This window comes from Oncorhynchus mykiss, chromosome 8 (genome assembly GCF_057628025.1).
Source record: "Oncorhynchus mykiss isolate SJ-2025 chromosome 8, ASM5762802v1, whole genome shotgun sequence".
Lineage (NCBI taxonomy): Eukaryota > Metazoa > Chordata > Actinopteri > Salmoniformes > Salmonidae > Oncorhynchus > Oncorhynchus mykiss.
In genome coordinates, this window is record NC_143029.1 from 28,810,991 (window position 1) to 28,832,916 (window position 21,926).

Genomic DNA, 21,926 nt, shown 5'->3' on the forward strand with positions numbered 1-21,926 from the left:
ACTGTCTCCTGTATTCCTGACCTTGGCTCTAGAAAATGACTCCTCCATATTTATTTCTCTGGCAGATAAACACATCTTTCAAACAATTCAGAGCTCAGATAGATAGATCAAACCATTGGTTTTCTTCTGAACTGAGCTCTTTCAGAGGAGAAATCAAAGGACATCTGACTCTGTAGTAGACTATCAATTTTTCTTACAATTGAAAACACGTACAATCTAGATTAAGAAAGCTAAATCAAGCTCTATCTCTGACTGGTAATCCTTCTAAATTTGGAATGGTAGATGCACTAAAGCGTACTAAAGCGCACTAAAGCGTGCACTAAAGCGCATCTGAGGGTGTTAAATTAGGTTTCCTGGATATTACGAAAGTTGTCACGCAGGGGTCGATTTTGGGTCCTGTACTTTTTTTTATACTGTTTACATTAACAATATCGCCTTTTTTGTAAAAAATTGTAACCTGTACTTGTATGCCGATGATACTGTGGTGTTTTTGCTTTTGCCCCCACGGTTGACCAGGCTTTACCTGAACTACGGTCTGCCTTCATTGTATTAAAGAAAAACTTTATTGACCTGAAATTAGTATTTAGTGCAGGTAAAACTAAATATATATGTTCTCTAGAGCGCATAAAAATAACTCTGATTTAAGCATATGTACTTTGGATGGTGTCCATATTGATCGTATCCCTGCATACAAGTATTTGGGTATCTGGATAGATGAAAATCTGTCTTTTAAAAAGCATATCGACAAGTTAGTTAAAAAGCTGAGAATAAAACTTGGCTTATTTTATAGAAATAGGTCCTGCCTCTCGATAAATGATAGGACCGTTGACTGAATCATCTGCTTTCTATTGGTCCTTGACTATGGAGACATCTACTGTATATGAACACAGCTGCTACTTCATTAAAGCCGTTAGATGCCATTTATCACAGCGCACTGCACTTTATTACAGGTGACAATTTTAGCACTCATCACTGCATTCTCTACCAGGAAGTTGGTTGGCCCTCTTTGATATGTAGGTTGATACTTTGCTATGTTTTCAATTGTAAAGCCCTTTTTACCAAAAGTCCCACTGTACCTAACATAATTACTAAACTTTAGATCTAAGAGTTACCACATCCGGTCTCAGGGATGGCTAACTCTGGAAATTCCTTTGGTCTCTACCGAGTTAGGTAAATCAGTTTTTACTTTTTTTGCACCTTATTTGTGGAACAATCTTCAAAATGTTGAGAAATGTGAAGTTTGTGCCTGTAGGGCAATTCAGAATGCTAAAAGAGAACCTTTTTACCAATTAACGTGTTTGTTTTTTTATGACCGTGTTTTTCTTTCTGTTTACATTTTGTATTGATATTGATGTGTGTATTTTCTGTAATTTACGTAATTCAGGGCTCATCTGTAAAAGAGACCTTGGTCTCAGTAAAATAAAGGTAAAATAAATAAATATTGAAAACGAGTGCCAATCATTTTGACTGCTTTCTTTTCGATTACTTGCTAAACAAAATCTCTTTCTCTTAGCAATTGCTTTAGTATAAAATAATATAATTTCCTCATTTTTTGAGCATACAACATAGTTCAGTATTTGTTTTGATTAATGTTATAGTCATTTTTGCTAATCTTTATCAAGGGTGCCAATAATTATGGACCTAATTGTACATGTTGGCCTCCACCCTTCCAGCCTTTAATCCAGCTGAGGGTGTCATACTCTAAAGAAGCAGCATCATGTTTCCATTTTTGTGTTCATCTTCTAGCCAACAACAACAATACAACAATAACAAAAACTAATACTTGTGAAAAACTTTATCACTTGTGCAGTGGTCTTCCTTAATTATTATGTCTACAGTATACATATTTCTTGTAGTCCACCAATCCACCTCAACTTTGCAGTTATCTTGATTCTAATATACAGTACCAGTCAAACGTTTGGATACGCCAACTCAGTCAAGGGTTTTTCTTTATGTGTACTATTTTCTACATTATAGAATAATAACGAAGGCATAAAAACTATGAAATAACACATATGGATTGATGTAGTGACCAAAAAAAGTGTTAAACAAATCCAAATCTATTTTATATTTGAGATTCTTCAAAGTAGCCACCCTTTGCCTTGATGACAGCTTTGCACACTCTAGGTATTCTCTCAACCAGCTTCACCTGGAATGCTTTTCCAACTGTCTTGAAGGAGTTCCCACATATGCTGAGCACTTGTTTGCTGCTTTTTCTTCACTATGCGGTCCAACTCATTCCATCTCAGTTGGGTTGAGGCTGGGTGATTGTGGAGCCCAGGTCATCTGATGCAGCACTCAATCACTCTACTTCTTGGTCAATAGTCATTACACAGCCTGGAGGTGTGTTGGGTCATTGTCCTGTTGAAAAAATAAATGATAGTCCCAGTAAGCACAAACAAGATGGGATGGCTGGTTAAGTGTGCCTTGAATTCTAAATAAATCACAGACAGTGTCACCAGCAAAGCACCCCCACACTATCACACCTCCTCCTCCATGCTTCATGGTGGGAACCACACATGCAGAGATCATCCATTCACCTACTCTTTGTCTCACAAAGCCTCGGCGGTTGAAGCCAAAAATCTCACATTTGGACTCATTAGACCAAAGGACAGATTTCCACTGGTCTAATGTCCATTTCTCATGTTTATTGGAGCAAGTCTCTTCTTTTTGGTGTCCTTAAGTAGCGGTTTCTTTGCAGCAATTCAACCATGAAGGCCTGATTCACACCGTTTCCTCAGAACAGTTGATGTTGAGATGTGTCTGTTACTTGAACTCTGTGAATCATATATTTGGGCTGCAATTTCTGAGGCTGGTAACTAAAATGTATTTATCCTCTGCAACTGGTCTACATCCCCACCAGGTAACTACCATTTCCCCCATTATCCACTGTGCATTTACCTGTGTTTTCTGTGTGTGTTGCCAGTTCGTCTTGTCTCGTTAAGTCTACCAGCATGTTTTCTCTGGTTCTCCCGTTCTCTTTAGTCCCTGTTCTCTAGTTCTTCCAGTTTTGTCCTTTCTGCCTGGCCTGACCCTGAGCCTACCTGCAGTTCTGTACCATACTGACTCTGCCCTGGATGACTGACCACTTCCTGCCCTGGACCTGCCTTTGGCCTACCCCTGTGTACTCAATAAATCTCTGAGACTTGAACCATCTGCCTCACGTGTCTAAATCTGGGTCTCACCCTGAGTCATGATAGTAGGAACTGGCCATGACTGACCCAGCAGACTCGGACCAGCTCTGCATAACTGTCTCCTCACACAAGGAGCCAACATTGGAAAACACAAGGAGTTAATACATAACTTTATGGAAGGATTCCACACCTTGGAGGAACACCATGACCATGCAGTCTGTATTTTTGGAACAATTCTGCTGACTGTCTATTAGGCAGACTCTCAGTAACCCCGCTACCAGTGGTGCTTCTCCCCAGCTTACCCAGGCCTCCCAAGAACCTCGCTTACCTCTTCCGTAGAGCTACGCTGGGGATCCTGGAACCTGGGAGCAACAATCCACTGTTTGCCTTAGTCTGGCGGAAGTAAGGAAGGTGTTCGACTCTCTGCTGTCTGGGAGATAGGGGGCTTGGAAGCTTGTTCAACTGTCTCAAGACTCCTGTAGTGTGTCAGACTACGTGGTAGACTTTCGCACTTTAGCCCACGAGAGTGCCTGGAACCCAGAATCCCTGTTCAACACATTTCTTCATGGATTATCGGAGGAAATGAAGGACGACCTTGCTCAAAGCCTTGACCATAAGGATTGATGGGTGACTACGGGAATGCAGTAGGAAGAGGTCTGTTCCCGGCCACAGGCACCTGTCCACGGATTTTCCCTCGCCTCCGAAGAACCACGGAAATCTCCAATGCCTCCACTCCCTAGAGAATCTGATGTCACACGAGTTCCCTCAGAAATCATAGAAGCCTATCGACTCGCCTACTCTGGTGCCAGTGCAACAGGGCAGGGCTAGATTGTCCCCTGGGGAATGTCTGTATTGTGGAACTTCAGGACATTATATATCCACCTGTTCAGTAAAAAGCCCAGGCTTATCAGTAGGTACCAGTATGCTGATGGGCAATATATGGAGTCTTCCAGCTCCCATTACTCGTACTCCTCTCCATGCCATCCTGTTGTGGGGAAACCGGTCTAACTCTCTCTTTGGGTCCGACAAGAGCTTTATGGACACTACCCTGGTGTCGTGGCTGGGTATCTCCACACAACTCCTCTCCGTTCCCATGGACACCAGAGCATTGGACAGACGCTCTATTGGCAGGGTCACCCACACTACGATTCCTATCAAACCTGTGGTTTTGGGGTTGTCATAGCTCCAGAGGCACAACCCCCTGATCGACTGGCTACGGGTTCAATCATGGGTTGGAGCCAGTTTTGCCACACTCATTGCCTAAAGGCAGCGCAGCCCGCCCCTGGACGTCCTCCTGTGGCTTTCGGTAAAGTCACAGATCTCTCTGCCGTTCTCGCAGAGTATTAGGAACTCCGGGAGGTTTTCAACAAGGCCCACGCCACATCGCTTCCTCCGCATTGACTCTATGACTGCACCATTGACCTCCTCCCTGGCACTACACCGCCTCGGAGGCGGCTTTATTCCCTGTCTGGTCCGGAGACCAAGACCCTGGAAGGATACATTGAGGACTCCTCTCGGGGCAAGGATAATTTGTCCTTCTTCCTGCCCTGCTGTGCTCCAGCCGGCCTCCTTCAACCATTCCCTGTTCCTCATCGACCCTGGTCCCATATATCCCTGGACTTTGTTACTGGTCTCCCCCCATCTGATGGTAATACCACCATCCTTACGGTGGTGGATAGGTTTTCAAAAGCAGCTCATTTCACCCCCCTTCCCAAGTTACCCTCAGCCAAGGAGATGGCCCAACTCATAGTACAGCACATCTTCTGAATCCATGGACTTCCGCTCAACATAGTCTGCGATCGTGGTCCTCAGTTCTCGTCCCGATTCTGGAAGGCATTCTGCACCCTCATTGGGTCGTCGGCCCGCCTGTCCTCCGGGTTTCATCCTGAATCTAATGGACAGTCGGAGCATGCCAATCAGGTGCCTTGTCTAGGACAACCACCTGGAGCCAGCAACTCGTGTGGGTGGAGTTCGCCCGGAACACCCTTCCCTCTCGCCCTTCGAGTGCTCCGTGGGTTATCACCCCCCGCTCTTCCTTGAGCAAGAGGTCAACATACCCTAGGCCCAGATGTTCATCCGCCGCTGTCGGCGTACCTGGAAGAGAGCCTAGTCCAGTCTTCTTAAGACCACCTCCAGGTATCGTTGAAAAGCAGACCACCATCGGACAGAGGGTATGGCTGTCTACTCTGGATCTGCCCCTCCGTGTGGAGTCCCACAAACTTTTCCCTCAAATCATTGGCCCTTTCCCTATCTCTAAAATCCTTGGTCCCTCTGCTGTTTATCTTCTGTTGCACTGCACCCTCTGTATCCATGATACACTTCATGTGTCCAAGATAAAACCTGTGTCTCACTGTCCTTTGTCTTCTGATGCCAGTTCGTCTTGTCTCATCAAGCCTACCAGCGTGTGTTTTTTTCCAATTCTCCTGTTCTCTTTAGTCCCTGTTTTCTAGTTGTTCTGGTTTTGACCTTTCTGCCTGCCCTGACCCTGAGCCTGCCTGCCGTTCTGTACCGTACTGACTCTGCTCTGGATTACTAATCTCTGCCTGCCCTGGACCTGCCTTTGGCCTACTCATGTGTACTCAATAAATCTGAGACTTGAACCATCTTCCTCACGTGTCTGCATCTGGGTCTCACCCTGAGTCATGATAAATATAAAATATATTTGGATTTGTTAACAATTTTTTGGCTACTACATGATTCCATTTGTGTTATTTCATAGTTTTGATGTCTTCACTATTATTCTACAATGTAGAAAATAGTAAAAAACCCTGGAATGAGTAGATGTGTCCAAACTTTTGATTGGTACTGTATTTCAGAGCAGTTGATAGTGTATTGTATTTAATGCAACATTACTATCACCTTGTGTTATTTTGATACTGTATTTTAACATTTAATTAACAAAAAATAAAACATTAAGATGTATTGATGGCATAGCCTATGTCTTCACACCCCAGAGCTAATACTTGGTGGAAGCACCTTTGTTAGCCGTTACTGCTGTGAATAATTTTGGATAAGATTCTACCAACCTTGCACAAATCTAAGGGCAACATGTATCCATTATTTTTGTCAATTGCTCAAGCTCACTAAATTTAAACAAATTATTTAGTTGGAAATCGTTGGACGGCAATATTCAAACCATGTCTCTGATTTTCAAGCAGGACAAAATATTATAGCATATAGTGGTATTGTACAACTGAGGTAAGTGTCTAGTCACAGTGAAACTTAATTTCCATTTAGTTGAGTGATGAACAAGACTTGGAAGTGTGGCAACAGAACACAGTATGGGAAGAAAAGTTTCAGCACACCTGTTCCCACAAACGGATGCTTTTTTAATCCAAATAAACAACATTTCAACAGCTATTGATTAGTGTTTGTGTGTGGAAGACCAACAGGTCGACATTTCATAGTGCCGTTAAGCTGAGACATTGTAACGTTGGCAAATCTGCTGGTACTCAAGATGTACAGTACAATACAGCAGCATCTATCTTCAGAGCTTCAGGTGACCTAAACTGGGACATGCTTAACACCCCAGCCATCCTACAATCTAACCTTGATGCCCTCTTATTTTTATTTAATTTAAATGTTTACCCCTTTTTCCTCCCCAATTTCATGGTGTCCAATTGTTGTAGTGGTGTCTTGTCTCATCGCTACAACTCCCGTACGGGCTCGGGAGAGATGAAGGTTGAAAGTCATGCGTCCTCCGCTACACTACACAATCCAACCTAGCTGCATTGCTTCTTAACACAGCGCGCATCCAACCCGGAAGCCAGCCGCACCAATGTGTCGGAGGAAACACCGTGCACCTGGCAACCTCGGCTAGCGCGCACTGCGCCCGGCCCGCCACAGGAGTCGCTGGTGCGCGATGAGACAAGGACATCCCTACCGACCAACCCGGACGACGCTAGGCCAATTGTGCGTCGCCCCATGGACCTCCCAGTCGCGGCCGGTTACGACAGAGCCTGGGCACGAACCCAGAGTCTCTGATGGCACAGCAGTACAGCGCCCTTAACCACTGCGCCACCCGGGAGGCCCGATGCCCTCAATCTCACAAATTATCAATGAACCTACCAGGTACAACCCCAAATCCGTAAACACGGACACCCTCATAGATATCATCCTAACCAACCTGCCAAATACACCTCTGCTGTCTTCAACCAGGACCTCAGCAATCATTGCCTCATTGCCTGTGACCGTAATGGGTCTGCGGTCAAACAACCTCCACTCATCACTGTCAAACGCTCCCTGAAACACTTTAGTGAGCAGGCCTTTCTAATCTACCTGGCCCGGGTATCCTGGAAGGATATTGACCTCACTCCGTCAGTAGAGGATGCCTGGTTATTCTTTAAAAGTGCCTCCCTCACCATCTTAAATAAGCACACCACATTCGAAAAATGTAGAACCATGAACAGATATAGCGCTTGGTTCACTCCAGACCTGACTGCTCTTGACCAGCACAAAAACATCCTGTGGCGTTCTGCATTAGCATCGAATAGTCCCCGCGATATACAACTTTTCAGGGAAGTTAGGAACCAATATACACAGGCAGTTAGGAAAGCAAAGGCTAGCTTTTTCAAAACAGAAATTTGCATCCTGTAGCACAAACTCCAAAAAGATCTGGAACACTGTAAAGTCCATGGAGAATAAGAGCACCTCCTCCCAGCTGCCCACTGCACTGAGGCTAGGAAACACTGTCACCACCGATAAATCCGCAAAAATTGAGAATTTCAATAAGCATTTTTCTACGGCTGGCCATGCTTTTCACCTGGCTACCCCTACCCCTGTCAACAGCCCTGCGCCCACCAGAGCAACTTGCCCAAGCCTCCCCCATGTCTCCTTCACCCAAATCCAGGTAGCTGATGTTCTGAAAGAGTTGCAAAATCTGGTCCCCTACAAAACAGCCGGGCTAGACAATCTGGACCCTCTCTTTCTAAAATGATCCACTGAAATGATTGCAATTTCTAGCCTGTTCATCCTCTTTCGTATCGTCTGAGATCCCCAAAGATTGGAAATATGCCACGGTCATATCCTTCAAAGGGGGAGACATTCTAGACCCAAACTGCTACAGACCTATATCTATCCTACCCTGCCTTTCTAAGGTCTTCGAAGGCCAAGTTAACAAACAGATCACCGACCATTTTGAATCCCACCACCCCTTCTCCGCTATTCAATTTGGTTTCCGAGCTGGTCATGGGTGCACCTCAGCCACGCTCAAGGTCCTAAACGATATATCATAACCGCCATCGATAAGAGACTATACTGTGCAGCTGTATTCGTCGACCTGGCCAAGGCTTTCGACTCTGTCAATCACCACATTCTTATCGGCAGACTCAACAGCCTTTGCTTCTCAAATTGATGATTGCCTTGCCTGGTTCACCAACTACTTCTCAGACAGAGTTCAGTGTGTAAAATCGGAGGGCCTGTTTTCCGGACGTCATGCAGTCTTCTATGGTGGTGCCACAGGGTTCAATCCTCGGGCCGACTCTTTTCTCTGTATACATCAATGATGTCACTCCTACGTAGAGGTGGATAAGAGAATCACCAGCAGCAGACACCATTCTGTATACTTCTGGCCCTTCTATGGACACTGTGTTAACTAACCTCCAGGCAAGCTTCAATGCCAAACTCTCCTTCCGTGGCCTCCAACTGCTCTTAAATGCAAGTTAAACTAAATGCATGCTCTTCAATCGATCGCTGCCCACACCTGCCCGCCTGACTTAGAATATGTGGACAACTACAAATACCTAGGTGTCTGGTTAGCCTGTAAACTCTCCTTCCAGACTCACATCAAACATCTCCAATCCAAAATTAAAATCGGCCTCCTTCACTCATGCTGCCGAACATACCCTCGTAAAACTGACTATCCTACCGATCCTTGACTTCGGCGATGTAATTTACTATATAGCCTCCACCACTCTACTCAGCAAATTGGAAGCAGTCTATCACAGTGCCATCCGTTTTGTCACCAAAGCCCCATATACTACCCACCATTGCGACCTGTATGCTCTCGTTGGCTGGCCCTCGCTTCCTATTCATTGCCAAACCCACTGGCTCCAGGTCACCTATAAGTCTTTGCTAGGTAAAGCCCCACCTTAACTCAGCTCACTGGTCACCATAGCAGAACCCACCCGTAGCACACGCTCCAGCAGGTATATTTCACTGGTCACCCCCAAAGCCAATTCCTCCTTCGGCCGCCTTTCCTTCCAATTCTCTGCTGCCAAAGACTGGAACGGACTGCAAAAATCACTGAAGCTGGAGACTCATATCCCCCTCACTAGCTTTAAGCACCAACTGTCAGAGCAGCTCACAGATCACTGCACCTGTACATAGCGTATCTGTAAATAGCCCAGCCAACTACCTCATCCCAATACTGTTATTTATTTTGCTCCTTTGCATCCCAGTATCTCTACTTGTACACTCATCTTCTTCACATCTACAGTGGGGCAAAAAAGTATTTAGTTAGCCACCAATTGTACAAGTTCTCCCACTTAAGATGAGGGAGGCCTGTAATTTTCATCATTGGTACACTTCAACTATGACCGACAAAATGAGAAAAGAAAATCCAGAAAATCACATTGTAGGATTTTTAATGAATTTATTTGCAAATTATGGTGGAAAATTTGGTCACCTACAAACAAGCAAGATTTCTGGCTCTCACAGACCTGTAACTTCTTTAAGAGGCTCCTCTGTCCTCAACTCGTTACCTGTATTAATGGCACCCGTTTGAATTTGTTATCAGTATAAAAGACACCTGTCCACAACCTCAAACAGTCACACTCCAAACTCCACTATGGCCAAGACCAAAGAGCTGTCAAAGGACACCAGAAACAAAATTGTAGACCTGCACCAGGCTGGGAAGACTGAATCTGCAACAGGTAAGCAGCTTGGTTTGAAAAAAATCAACTGTAGGAGCAATTATTAGGAAATGGAAGACATACAAGACCACTGATAATCTCCCTCGATCTGGGTCTCCACACAAGATCTCACCCCGTGGGGTCAAAATGGTCACAAGAACGGTGAGCAAAAATCCCAGAACCACACGGGGGGACCTAGTGTATGACCTTCAGAGAGCTGGGACCAAAGTAACAAAGTCTACCATCAGTAACACTACGCCGCCAGGGACTCAAATCCTACAGTGCCAGACGTGTCCCCCTGCTTAAGCCAGTACATGTCCAGGCCCATCTGAAGTTTGCTAGAGAGCATTTGGATGATCCAGAAGAAGATTGGGAGAATGTCATATGGTCAGATGAAACCAAAATAACTTTTTGGTAAAAACTCAACTCGTTGTGTTTGGAGGACAAAGAATGCCGAGTTGCATCCAAAGAACACCATAACTACTGAGAAGCATGGGGGTGGAAACATCATGCTTTGGGGCTGTTTTTCTGCAAAGGGACCAGGACGACTAATCCGTGTAAAGGAAAGAATGGGGCCATGTATCTTGAGATTTTGAGTGAAAACCTCCTTCCATCAGCAAGGGTATTGAAGATGAAACGTGGCTGGGTCTTTCAGCATGACAATGATCCCAAACACACCGCCCGGGGAACGAAGGAGTGGCTTCGTAAGAAGCATTTCAAGGTCCTGGAGTGGCCTAGCCAGTCTCAACCCCATAGAAAATCTTTGGAGGGAGTTGAAAGTCTGTTGCCAAGCAACAGCCCCAAAACATCACTGCTCTAGAGGAGATCTGCATGGAGGAATGGGCCAAAATACCAGCAACAGTGTGTGAAAAACTTGAAGATTTACAGAAAACGTTTGACCTCTGTCATTGCCAACAAAGGGTATATTACAAAGTATTGAGATAAACTTTTGTTATTGACCAAATACTTATTTTCCACCATAATTTCCAAAGAAATTCATAAAAAAATCCTACAATGTGATTCTGGAATTTCTCATTTTTACCTATGTATATTACAGGCCTCATCTTTTTAAGTGGGAGAACTTGTACAATTGGTGGCTGACTAAATACTTTACCCCACTGTACCATTCCAGTGTTTAATTGCTATATTGTAATTATCTCGCCACTATGGCCTATTTATTGCCTTACCTCCCTTATCCTACCTCATTTGCACACAATGTATATATAATTGTTCTATTGTATTATTGACTGTATTTGAAAGATTAGTGGAATCTGTGTGGGGAGCTGGACAGGTAGGATGACTGACAGTGAAGGTGAACAGGTGACAGAGGAATGGATGAGACCGAGGCAGGAATTCCTTTAACCATAAAGTGGTATATTTACTGAGTAGTCTGTGCTGCATCACAAAGGAAACAAATAACATGTATCCAATCAAATTCATAATCAAAGATCAAATCATATCATTCATTCATTCATTATTAACATAATTTAGGGAATTCAACAGTCCAGTTCATTAAAAAGTCAATAGTAATCATCCGTGTAATTTAGGCTCGTAACTACTTATCATAAATCATGAAAGAATACAAACAGGGAATGGTTATACAATCTATAATCCCCATTATCAAAGTTAATCAGTTAGCAAACAATGACGTTTCTCATTTCACTCTTTCAATTGTCTTCATGTGTAGATAATTAAATTCAATACACATGAACCATATCGATTGCATAATTGGCCTATGAGGATCCGTAGGGCCGTGATCATTGACAATTCACATTACACAATATGTTTGAAGCGTGCGCTCCAAGCCGCGCTCCGCGGTAATAACTATAAACAATAACTGATGGCCCATCTCCGGATCGCAACAGATAGTTCAGATGAAAGGTGGCATGAAAGGTAACAGAGTCGGTAGACTTACTTGGATTCATGGACGCACAGAACTTCTGGATCAGATGGCGTTAAGGAAGAGAAAGCAGCGAGATCAGGCGATGGCAATTTCCTCCTTTTATGGAGTTGAGATCTGTCAGACATTTCCACCTGACCTAATTAAAGCGCCCCTGGCCCAGCTGAGTAAATGGCAATGAATTAAAGGAGTATTCCACCAACTCCATGGGCCTTTTCTACAGTATTATTCCATGTGTAACTCTGTTGTTGTTTTTGTCGCACTGCTTTGCTTTATCTTGGCCAGCTCGCAGTTGTAAATGAGAACTTGTTCTCAACTAGCCTACCTGGTTAAATAAAGGTGAAATAAAAAAATATATTAAAAAAAATAAAAAATTGACAGCCTTGGGAGAAACCTGGGCCTTTCTCCACAATAGTGTGTGTTTTGCACAAGTTTATGTTTGGTTTCCCCCGTTCTCTAGGCACTTTAAGTGTCAGCATCAACCGTGCCATATCTGAAGTAGGGCATTCCTATTCTGAGCGACACATGGAAGCAAAGTTTGCCATCAAGGGTCAGCTTTTCAAAGAATGAAATCAAGACCCCCTTTGGAATATGTCAATAACATTGAGCTGCTGCTTTTTCTTCATTCGCCTGGAGGACAACACAGAGTGCAAGACATTTTCAAATCCTCATCCCCTCACGAGGACTGCAATCTGATAACTGCTAGTCTACTGTTAAAGTGTTTTGACTGCACACTGCAGACACTACAAAGTAGGTATGGCATGCCAGTAGGGTTTGTATTCCTTTAACCTTACTCCAGTTGCCTTCAGCCACATTACTTTATGCTTATGTTAACAGCCATGTTATTACTCAGCTGTATAGGGACAGCATGCATGTTTTCATCAATTGCACTTTACACTAAGTTGCCTTTAGCCACATGATTTTGTTTATTTGGTCACCAGCTACAATGTCATTATTAAGCTGTAACCGCAGATCCAAAGAACAATGGTACACAAAACAATGACTTTGTGGAAATGAATAGTTAAATTACTGTTTATAATTGTATACTAGCATAGTTACTGTAGATAAATTACATCAAGACAAGCCATGAATCAACCTAAGCATGTGGTATACAGTTTATGATTCTCTCATTTCAATTTATGAAATGATTAACTCATTTGGAGGAATATGATGTAATGCGATTGGTACCGCTGTCTTACTCTATCATAACCAAAAACTAAGGACATTCTTCTCCATTAGTTTTGTTTTTGTCGTCATATTAGACTTAGTAAACAAATGATGTACAGCTTAAAATCAAATCTTTGTTCTCAATTAAGCTTTTGGCTAAAGTACCCTCCCGTCGGTTTGATATAGGATTACTATTGTATGATGTGCTGATTTTTGGTCAATCCCAGCACCAACACTTATCAAGAGCTTGGTTTCTAAATTAAATGTACGGAAGAATATTAGGGCCAAGTGAAGAGATAAATAAGCAGTGATGTGATTTTATATGTTGCATGGATAGTACTTTTAAAAACTCAAAATGCTTGAAATAGTTGAAATTGAAATTAAGTCAAAATTCAATTTTGTGAATTTTTGTGAAAGTTATTTTTTCTCTTCACCTGGCCCTAATACTCTTCTGTAAATTTGTGTTAGTGCTAGGTAAAAAAAAGAAAAGTGAAATCAAATCTAATTTGTCACATGCGCCGAATACATTGTGTAGACCGTGAAATTCTTAGATTAAAAAATTAAAGTTAATACAAGTAATTAAAGAGCAGCAGTAAAATAACATAGCGAGACTATATACAGGGGGCTACCAGTACAGAGTCAATGTGCGGGGGCACCGGTTAGTTGAGGTAATATGCACATGTAGGTAGAGTTATTAAGTTGACTATGCATAGATGATAACAACAGAGAGTAGCAGCGGTGTAAAAGAGAGAGAGAGGGGGGGGGGGGGGGGGGGGGGGGGGTTCTTCCAACCTGTAGAATGTAAATAGTCTGGGTAGCCATTTGACTAGATGTTCAGGATTATTATGGCTTGGGGGTAGAAGCTGTTTAGAAGCCTCTTGGACTTAGACTTGGCGCTCTGCTACCGCTTGCCGTGTGGTAGCAGAGAGAACAGTTTATGACTAGGGTGGCTGGAGTCTTTGACAATTTCTAGGCCTTCCTCTGACACCGCCTGGTATAGAGGTCCTGGATGACACGAAGCTTGGCCCCAGTGATGTACTGGGCCGTACGCATTACCCTCTGTAGGTTAGTTGCCATACCAAGCAGTGATGCAACCAATGCCCTCAATGGTGCAGCTGTAAAACCTTCTGAGGATCTGAGGACCATGCCAAATATTTCAGTCTCCTGAGGGGAATAGGTTTGGTTGTGCCCTCTTCGCAACTGTCTTGGTGTGCTTGTTAGTTTGTTGGTAATGTGGACACCAAGGAACTTGAAACTCTCAACCTGCTCCATTACAGCCCCGTCGATAAGAATGGGGGTGTGCTCGGTCCTCTTTTTCCTGTAGTCCACAATCATCTCCTTTGTCTTGATCACATTGAGGGAGAGGATGTTGTTCTGGCACCAAACGGCCAGGTCTCTGACATCCTCCCATAAGGCTGTCTCGTCATTGTCGGTGATCAGGCCTACCACTGTTGTATCATCAGCAAACTTAATAATTGTGTTGGAGTCGTGCTTGACCGTGCAGTCATGAGTGAACAGGGAGTACAGGAGGGGACTGAGCATGCACCCCTAAGGGGCCCCTGTGTTGAGGATCAGCGTGGCAGATTTGTTGTTACCACCTGGGGGCGGCCCGTCAGGATGTCCAGGATCCAGTTGCAGAGGGAGGTGTTTATTCCCAGGGTTCTTAGCTTATTGATGAGCTTTGTGGGCACTATAGTGTTGAACGCTGAGCTGTAGTCAATGAAAATATTTCTCACATAGGTGTTCCTTTTGTCCAGGTGGGAAAGGGCAGTGTGGAGTGGGATTGAGATTGCATCATATGTGGATCTGTTACGATGGTATGCAAATTGGAGTGGGTCTAGGGTTTCTGGGATAATGGTGTTGATGTGAGCCATTACCAGCCTTTCAAAGCACTTCATGGCTACAGACGTGAGTGCTACGGGCAGTAGTCATTTAGGCAGGTTACCTTTGCTTTCTTGGGCCCAGGGACTATGGTGGTCTGTTTGAAACATGTTGGTATCCACACAATGTTCACAACACTGACTTTGCAAAAGGTTTTATCCTCAATCTTTAAACTCAAAAATGTTTTGAATTACCTCTAAGGCAATAGCACATGCAGTACATATGTCTCACAGTCTTGACATTCATATATAAATATATACAAATAGTTTTAGCAGTTTTACTTTGACATGCACGTGCTGTTAGTGGTATTGGTTGCATACTGAATCGTGTTTTAAAAGTGTAGTTCAGTTTTAGTGAATTTCATTGTCATGACTTTTGTATCCTTGCAAATAGATCAACCATGGCTGTGGCCAGCATGTCCATGCCTGGAAGGATGGGCACCGCTAGAGGTCTTGATGACTACAGTCTTTACAGCACCCTGTCAGATGAGGAGCTGATGCAGCTGGTCATTGAACGCAGCCTCACTGAGGAACACAACTCTATTAACGCCATTCAATCATCCCCACCTGTGTATTGGCAACCCAATTACCAGCCAAACCAATTTACCACCAACGAATTTCTGACTAATGTCAGGCACCCCTCTGCAACAAGGCACATGTATGACTTTCCCAGAGCCAACCCGAACCCAGCCAACCCACCTCCAAACCCCTCACCTGCAAACCCACCTTTAGCAGACCATATTATGTGAGTCTGTCAACCTTTTATCTTATTTTGACAATATGTATGCCAGATAGGATGAGTATAAATACAGCAGGTTTATTCTGATTCCAAAATGCCAAACATACAGTAGAAATCAGATGGTGGGTGACAGCTCTCTCTAACAGGGACAGCAGTAACACAGGGGTTCCACAATGGTGTCTCCTGATGAGGCTAATGTTTACATGACATGAGATACACTGAGTGTACAAAACATTAGAAACATCTGCTCTTTCCATGACATAGCTTTCCCCTGGACTCCCCTGGTCAGGCTATGATCCCTCATTGATGTCACCTTTTAACCCCCTAGAGTCGATTGACACATCGGTGCGTCATTCTAAGTTACATAACAAAAACATCCCAGCAGTTTTTCTTGCATTGGATGCGTCTCAATCCACCGCATCCGCCAGTGTTGCACTTCAGCATCTGCGGCGAAAGGTGGGAGAGCTAGAGCGGTGTTTGTCACACCATGAGACATTCACGAAAATGTGTCTTCTCACAAAAACGCCTGTAGCATCTGAAAGGTTTGACCTACAAACTACGGAAAGGGGAGACTCTCACGAACACGATGGTGTTCTCTGTTTTATTCTAAAATTCAGACAATTGAGACATGGATTGTGTATGTTGGGCCATTCAGAGGGGGAATGGGAAAGATAAAAGATTTAAGTGCCTTTGAACAGTGTATGGTAGTAGGTGCCAAGCGTACCGGTTTGAGTCCATGTCCCGACGAATTGAGGCTGTTCTGATAAAAGAGGGTGCAACTCAATATTAGGAACGTGTTCCTAATATTTTGTACACTCAGTGTACACTGACTATACCAAACATTAGGAACATCTTTCTAATATTGAGTTGCATCCCCCCTTTTGCCCGCAGAACAGCCTCAATTCGTCATGGACTCTACACGGTGTCGAAAGCTTTCCACAGGGATGCTAGCCCATGTGGACACCAATGCTTCGCACAAAAGTTGGCTGGATGTCCAATGGGTGGTGGACCATTCAAGATACACACAGGAAACTGTTGAGTAAAAAAACCCAGCAGCGTTGCAGTTCTTGACACAAACCAGTGCACCTGGCACCTACTACCATACCCCATTCAAAGGCACTTACATTTTTTATCTTGCCAACATTTTATGACCATTTTCCCCTTAATCTTTGTCTATGCCTTAGAGATGTGAGACCCCTGGTGCCTGTGATTGAGAATGGTGATTTAAAGGCCTTAAAAGAAATGGTGAAATGCAATCCAAAGAGTCTATTTGTACCAAATGAGGATGGATGGATTTCTCTACACGAAGCTGCATATTACGGTCAAGAAGAATGCCTCAAGATTATATTAAGAGGTGAGGGTGAAACAAAGAAAAGTGTCATTGAGAATGTTTTCTAGTTTTTAAACTATTTTATCTTCCTCAATCTCAGGAAGACCCTTTATCAGTACATGCTGATTGTTTTTAACGTGCTTGGGTCTGTTATATTTCCCACAGCCCATCCTGGGATAGTGAACACATGTGGTACATGCAATCAGACCCCACTTCTTTTGGCTGCCATCTTTCAACATGTGAATTGTGTGGAGTGCCTTCTAGACAGAGGTGCAAATCCCAACATTGCCAATAACGACGGAGAAACACCACTCTTGAAAGGTTAATAACTGATTTCAAAGCTGTTCCGTCAAGAGGTTCAATAGTGAACAGTGTGATATGAAACGCAGCCAGGTTGTCTGTATGACTCAACTCTGTGTTAGCTCTGGGGCAAACACAAGTTTTGAGGTCTCAATCTAGGTTACTGGTCATACCGGTGAAGTCCACCACTGTTATACAATCAGTTTATGTTTTACAAACAGCAAATTCAACCAAAGTTATCTGTGTTGTTTCTCACATTCCGTTTTCAGCTTGTGGGAAGCCCAATACAGAGATTGTAGACCACCTCCTAAAGTATGGAGCCTCAGTGCACAAGGCTTGCGTTCAGGGTGTGACACCTCTCCATGAAGCAGCCGGGCATGATAACGTGGAAATTTGCCAGATGTTGTTGGATGCCGGGGCCAAGCTTAATGCAGCCAATATCTACGGGATGGACCCTTTCTTTACGGCAGCACAGAACGGGAGAGTGGAGGTGTTGTCTTTCCTGATTAGCAAAGGTAAAGTTTTCACATTTTGACAACCAACTTTAAGATTATTTGAATTGACTATATTAAATAAGCAATATCACTTTATCCATCCTCAAATCATGTTAATAATGTCCAAAGTCATGCAACAAGCCCTTATTGAATACACTTTGGGGAATGCATGACCCTTTATGACTTTGAACGGCACAGTGTCTGTGTGCAAACACATACAATTGTTGATCCATTAAATAGTCCCAATGGCATGACAAAGAAATCCAACAACCCAAACTGAACCTGAAAATGACTTCTATGTTCAAAACCTATTAGGTTTCCTAGTATCGGATGCCTATATCTTGAAGAAAGTATTCCATTCCTTACAACGCCATGAATAGATACAAAAATAACCATTAAGCATCCAGACGGTCTGTTGCTGGGGGTGTTACAGTGTTGCCACTTTTCCAGTATTTCAACATTGTATTCATTTTGACTATTCTCCTGTGTATTGTAGGGGTTGATATGAACTGCCAGGCATGTGATGGGGCAACACCCTTGTACGAGTCAAGTAAGAATGGTCACAAGGAAGTTGTGGAACTGCTTCTATCTCAGAAAGCAGATGCAAACCGAACAACCAAGTCTGGCCTCCTGCCTCTTCATGTTGCTGTCCAGAAAGGACATTTTGAGTGAGTGCAGTGAATTAATTGATTGGTTAATTCAAAGCATTGATTTCTCTTTAAAAAAAAATATATAATTTAAGTGTGAAAAGTGATCTCTTTGCTTCCCTTTTGTAGCATTGTATCCATGCTGATCCCTGCCACAAGTAAGGCCAAAGTTCAATGCAGTGGCATCAGTCCCCTCCACCTGGCTGCTGAGCACAACAGGGACTGGATTCTAGAAGTGCTTATCAAGGGAGGATATGACGTCAATCTCCAGTTGGCAGAAGACCGATCCAAAATGTATGAGGACCGTCGCAGCACAGCGCTCTACTTCGCTGTCGCCAACAACAACCTAGAGGCCGCAGAAATGCTTCTGGAGGCCGGAGCTAACCCCAACCTTGACATGTTCAACCCTCTTCTTATCGCTGTGAGGCGGGGTTGCATGGAAATGATCACAGTGCTGGTGGAGCATGGAGCTAACATGAACGCGTCCATCCTCACACACCCCTGCTCCTTCCCGGCAGTAGTCATGCTCGGTATGAAGTATTCACAAATCCTGAAGTATCTGATGGACAATGGCTGCGATGCCCTTTCCTGTTTCGACTGCACATATGGCAGCAAGCCACACCCACCCGTGAAAACTTTAAGTAGAGGCAGAGGCTTCACCGAAACTTTGCCCTACGCTACCGATGAGGACGAAGCTCCAATCAACATGTACATCCAGGTAGTTTGGGTTAATATGCAATACAGACAGTTTGCTGGTCTATTAGTTTCCAATTCCATCTCAGCTCAATACACCTATTATTGGCTGTTCTTTGAATCCAATTTGAACCCTTTATTTTCAGTTCTGTGAGACGATCAACAATCCGACGATAAGTTGCTGGGCTGGACCCATCATAGACATGCTCCTGGATTATGTTGGCCATGTGAAACTCTGCTCCCGGCTGATTGAGCACCTGGATAGCAACCATGACTGGGCAGGGATCAAAGTGAAAGCAAGTAAGTGAGCTTATGACAGCGATCTCCACTAATAACAGAGATTGGAGTATTTCATTTACCATGATATAATCATTAGGGTCTGTGTTCACTTAGGGTCAATTACCTTGAGAAATTAGCATGTATCGCAAAGTTTCATGCAAATTAAGCATGGGTGTCAATGGGATATGTCTGCATGATGTCAGGTTGCTCATGAGTATTTATTTTCTAAGGTTATGCCCTTATTTTTGTACTGTTGCATACTTGTTACCTTGACTATTCTCATGTGTGTTAACCAGATAAATATGTTGCTCTCCAATCGCACAGTCCCATTAATAAGCAACTTCTTTGCACTTTCTTTCAGTGCCACCATATTCACTGATGAAGCTGTGTAGGCTGAAGATCCGTCAGCAGGTTGGAATCCCCAGACTGAGGCACATTGACACCCTGCCCCTCCCACCAATACTAATCAAGTTCCTTAACTATAAAAAGGGAGATTGACTGAATGCCTAAAATCTATTTTTTATTTGTCGATTCCATGATTCGTCTCCAATAAAAAAAAAAATGTATATTGTATAAGCCAAATGAGATGAAGAGGGAATTTATCTTTGCCCAGTTGCATGCTGTTTAATAGGCTTGATTTGATATTACAATGGCAAGAGTAACATTTTAATGAACCTATTGTACATTGTATGTATACATTTAATATTTTAGAGGTACACTCTTAGCATCTTTTTTCTATCTAGAACCTTAAAGGGTTCCCTGGCTGTCCCCATAGCAGAACCCTTTAAAGAACCCTTTTTGGTTGCAGGAAGAACCCTTTTGGTTCCATGTAGAACCCTTCCTACAGAGGGTTTTACCTGTAACCCAAAAGGGTTCTACCTGGAATCAAAAGAGATTATCCTATGGGGACATCCAAAGAACCATTTAGGAACCCTTTTTCTAAGAGTGTAGAATCCTTGGGTTTGGTTAGCAACAGCCACACTGACTCTTATGGCCTACTACATTAATGTTTACCCTGCGCAGTGAGATTTTTTTTTTACACTAAAAGAAAGTGAAATTGCTTCGTAGATGTGACAGCATTCGGAGAATGAAGCACAGCTTGGAACGCTTCTTGGGCAATCAGAACAAATTATCAATACGGAACCATCTGTTTTATAATTGAAGTGATATAGTTATTTGTATTGTGTAGGTTGGTTGGTTGCCATAGGTGGGTGGAGCTATTTCAGTGTTTTATTTAAACTTTAAAAAAAGAAAAAATAGACTGAAGTAAAATTATTGATGGATATTGCAGATTGACAGATGTATTATGACTCATGCAATGCTAAATGCTATCACCAGTGCTTGCTTAAAGCATTAAAGCACAGCCATACAATGTCTAAAATCAAAAACAAACACTGTAAACAAAGTCTTAACATTTTGTTTAAAAAGTCAATTATTTTATTTGATCTACTAGAGTCGTTGAGGTCAGAGTCGACGTGCATCAGGCTGTATATATCTGGTGTTCAAACAATGTAATATGAAATTAAATGATAGTTTTCATGTTGATTGGGAACTTGTAGAAAATGTTTTGTATTTGGAAAAAATAAAAAAATAAACAAGGTTGAGTATCTGAAAATGAGTTTGTTTTATGTGTCTGTGTGTGCTTATGACATCATGTAAAAGAGGGGCGGAACAAGAATAAGGGGAAGCCTTCAGACCAAGTTGACCTTTGACCAACTCAGGTAAACGACTTACATAGCATCATCTTGTACATCATATTGACCTTTTCTTTGAAGTAAACTTTCAAACATTATCCCTTATTATAATTCAGATGAAGTCTTAGAAATGCATAGCTCTACTAAACACTATTCGAAATTGTAAGGATCGACGCTGGAGATGAGAAGCAAGTTCAGGGAGTGAACATTTACTGGAAAATGGACATCAAACCAAAACAAGAACAGTGTATGGACAGGGGGAACGAAACGACATAAAGACAATAATGCTGACAAGGGGAACCAACTGAAGAACAGACAGATATAGAAGGGCAATCAATAAAGTAATGGTGTCCAGGTGAGTCCAATATTGCGCAGCTGCACGTAATGATGGTGACAGGTGTGCGTAATGAAGGGCAGCCTGGCGCCCTCGAGTGCCAGAGGGGAGAGCGGGAGCAGGCGTGACAGAAATACCATCGTAAAGTATTTCAGGAATGTCTCGTGTCAGCTTGGGAGACACAAACAAGTTTGCTAACACTTCCTAAGTTACCTGTTATGTAATGCATTATAAATACATTATTGATATTTATGCATGTATAAAGGTGAGTTTGTTTTAAGGAACTATTAGTGCAATATAGGACTTGCTATGAACCTGTTTCGCAATAACTTGATCTGTTGAGCCAGTCCTTGCAATCAGTTTCATCTTAAATAATGGTTTTCTCCTCCAGACTCCAAGCAGCAAACCAAGTGGCAGGGTGGCCAATAATATATCAAACAAGAACTGTGACTTTTAGCTTCAGTTATGTTGCCTGTAGCATCAT

At 43.0% G+C, this 21,926-nt stretch overlaps 1 protein-coding gene across 1 annotated transcript; it reads left to right on the forward strand.

Moving 5' to 3' along the window:
* Positions 1–11,849: 11,849 nt before the first annotated feature.
* On the forward strand, positions 11,850–21,029 carry LOC110529735 (ankyrin repeat and SOCS box protein 2). Its single transcript, XM_021612205.3, has 9 exons — positions 11,850–12,635; positions 15,327–15,677; positions 16,856–17,025; positions 17,167–17,322; positions 17,571–17,816; positions 18,292–18,463; positions 18,572–19,160; positions 19,282–19,435; positions 19,776–21,029. The coding sequence occupies exons 2-9, from the start codon at positions 15,334–15,336 to the stop codon at positions 19,910–19,912; spliced, it is 1,968 nt and encodes a 655-aa protein (XP_021467880.3). The 5' UTR covers positions 11,850–12,635; positions 15,327–15,333; the 3' UTR covers positions 19,913–21,029.
* The last annotated feature ends 897 nt before the right edge of the window (positions 21,030–21,926 follow it).

What these genes read in the sequence shown, in the direction of transcription:
- LOC110529735 (XM_021612205.3), top strand. Translation starts at nt 15,334, where the DNA reads ATGGCTGTGGCCAGCATGTCCATGCCTGGAAGGATGGGCACCGCTAGA. An exon ending in CCTTTAGCAGACCATATTAT is followed by an intron (nt 15,678 to 16,855) that starts GTGAGTCTGTCA and finishes TCTATGCCTTAG; the next exon opens with AGATGTGAGACCCCTGGTGC. An exon ending in AGAAACACCACTCTTGAAAG is followed by an intron (nt 17,323 to 17,570) that starts GTTAATAACTGA and finishes TTCCGTTTTCAG; the next exon opens with CTTGTGGGAAGCCCAATACA.